At 53.5% G+C, this 2,499-nt stretch overlaps 1 protein-coding gene across 1 annotated transcript; it reads left to right on the top strand.

Moving 5' to 3' along the window:
• The first annotated feature begins 770 nt into the window (after nt 1-770).
• Nucleotides 771-2,160, top strand: LOC118832782 (G-protein coupled receptor family C group 5 member C-like). Its single transcript, XM_036740132.1, has one exon. It carries the CDS (start codon nt 826-828, stop codon nt 2,158-2,160), a length of 1,335 nt encoding a protein of 444 aa, XP_036596027.1. The 5' UTR covers nt 771-825.
• Nucleotides 2,161-2,499: the final 339 nt, after the last annotated feature.

Below are 2,499 nucleotides of genomic sequence, written 5' to 3'. Positions count from 1 at the left end.
CCAGAATACCCTAACTCTAAGGAGATTGTATCTTAGGCAGGTTGTAATCTGAATTCTGAACACAATAAAAAATGGTGTTAGTGACAACAGGCCAGTAAGTAAACATAATAAAGACCACTTAAAATGTCACAAAATAATAAAACAAAAAAGTTTAACTGGCAAATCTAGATATGCATGTTAATTTTTGGTAATCTGCAGTGGAGGCTCTTTGCTCATTGGCCAAAATTTAAAACACCATCTTGTTTTAAAAATTTCAGGTATAACATGGGATTTTAAAAAATTCACCTTCAAACACACATCAACCCCATCAGCAAAGTGGTAAAAAATATAATTTCTTCCTAAGCTTGCTTGGGAAAGCAATAACATAGATGGCAACCCTCCCTTGATTTGGCCTGACTAAACATCATGCCAAATATTTTCTCCCACTTGATTTCTACATATCTGTGGCTGTCTATCTGTCCCTTATTGGACTGAGAGTATGGTCCATTATAACTGTTAAGTTGGACTAGGAGCGGGAGGGAAGCAGATAAGCCAGCCCCCCTCTCTGTATCCGTCCGGCCCTTGGGCTGAGACGGGTAACCCCTGACCCCCACGCGTCCCAGCTCTGCACCCTCCCTCCCAAATCCCCAGAGTCTGCCCTCCCGGGGATCCGGCGCTGGGACCTGCGCCCACGCCCAGCCGGGAGTCCCTCCTCCTTCTCTCCCGTCCTTCCACTTGCGCCTAGCCGGGGGCCGCGGCTGGCCCCGATCTCTCCGCTGCTGTCCGGGAGGTAGAGGCGTCCCAGGCTCCTTCAGGGACCCAGCCTGGACTGGCTCTGGAGCCAGGATGGCTACTCCCCAGGCCCTCCTGACCTGCCTGGGTGTCCTGCTGCTACTCCTCCCCAGGAATCAGGCCCAGGACCATGCTCCACCTGGGTGCAGCCCAGACCTCAACCCCCTCTACTACAATCTTTGTGACCGCTCAGGGGCTTGGGGCATTGTCCTAGAGGCTTTGGCTGGGGCTGGCGTTATCTCTACCTTCGTCCTAACCATCATCCTGGTGGCCAGCCTTCCCTTTGTGCAGGACAGCAAGAAGCGGAGCCTGCTAGGGACCCAGGTGTTTTTCCTTCTGGGGACGCTGGGCCTCTTCTGCCTCGTGTTTGCCTGTGTGGTCAAGCCTGACTTCTCTACCTGTGCCTCAAGGCGTTTTCTCTTTGGTGTCCTTTTCAGCATCTGTTTCTCCTGTCTGAGTGCCCACGTCTTTGCCCTCAACTTCCTGGCCCGGAAGAACCAGGCACCTCGGGGCTGGGTCATCTTTGCCGTGGCCCTGCTCTTGGCCATGGTAGAGGTCATCATCAACGCAGAGTGGCTGATCATCACACTGGTTAGGGGTGGGCACGGAGGGGGACGTAGTCTTCTTCTTGGCAACAGGAGTGCCAGCTGGGGTGAGGCATCCCCCTGTGCCATTGCCAATATGGACTTCGTCATGGCCCTCATTTATGTCATGCTCTTGTTGCTGGTCACCTTTGTGGGGGCCTGGCCTATCCTGTGTGGCCGCTTCAAGCGTTGGCGGAAACATGGAGTCTTTGTGCTGCTCACCACAGCTGCCTCCATTGCCATCTGGGTGGTATGGATTGTTATGTACACCTATGGCAATGAGCAGCGGAACAGCCCCACCTGGGATGACCCCACCCTGGCCATAGCCTTAGCTGCCAATGCCTGGGCCTTTGTCCTCTTTTACATAATCCCTGAAGTCTCCCAGGTGACCAAGGCCAGCCCAGAGCAGAGCTACCAGAGGGATATCTATCCCACCCGGGGTGTGGGCTATGAAACCATCCTGAAGGAGAAGAAGGGACAGAGCATGTTTGTGGAAAACAAGGCTTTCTCAATGGATGAGCCATCCTCAGCCAAAAGACCTGTTTCACCATACAGCGGGTACAATGGTCAGCTGCTGACGAGTGTGTACCAGCCCACCGAGATGGCCCTGATGCACAAAGGCTTGTCTGAAGGACCCTATGATGTGATCCTCCCATGGGCTACTGCCAATAGCAGTCACATGTTGGGCAGTGCCAACTCAACCCTTCAGGCTGAAGACATGTATACCACCCAGAGCCATCAGGCAGCATCACAGAAGGATGGCAAGAACTCACAGGCTGTACAGGCACCTTTCCAGGCCTTGTAATGCAAACTAGGAGGGAGCCCGAATTCAGCAGACCTGAAGGAGTGGACTTAGGCGGGCTGCCTGCCCGCCGTGGATGTCTAATCTGGGAAGAGCAGGACTCACCTCCCTATGTCCCCCTTTTGCCTGTCCCTGGGCTTCTCTATCAGGAAACTGAGACAAAAGGATCAGTCCCTATGCTCCCACCCACCCTGATGTCTTCCCTGCCCCACTCAAAGACACAGTCCCTTCTGGGGCCACCCCAAGCTCTTCAGAATGAAGGAAGGGTCCCTGTGATTGTACCTCCTCCAGGTTACCTTGCCCACTGTGAGCTGACATCTCAGGTGCCTCTTTCTTCTTTGG

This window comes from Trichosurus vulpecula, chromosome X, assembly GCF_011100635.1.
Source record: "Trichosurus vulpecula isolate mTriVul1 chromosome X, mTriVul1.pri, whole genome shotgun sequence".
Taxonomy (NCBI): Eukaryota; Metazoa; Chordata; class Mammalia; order Diprotodontia; family Phalangeridae; genus Trichosurus; species Trichosurus vulpecula.
The sequence above is the reverse complement of the archived record's forward strand: the minus strand, read 5'-3'. Positions and strand labels throughout refer to the sequence as shown.

What these genes read in the sequence shown, in the direction of transcription:
- LOC118832782 (XM_036740132.1), top strand. Translation starts at nt 826, where the DNA reads ATGGCTACTCCCCAGGCCCTCCTGACCTGCCTGGGTGTCCTGCTGCTA.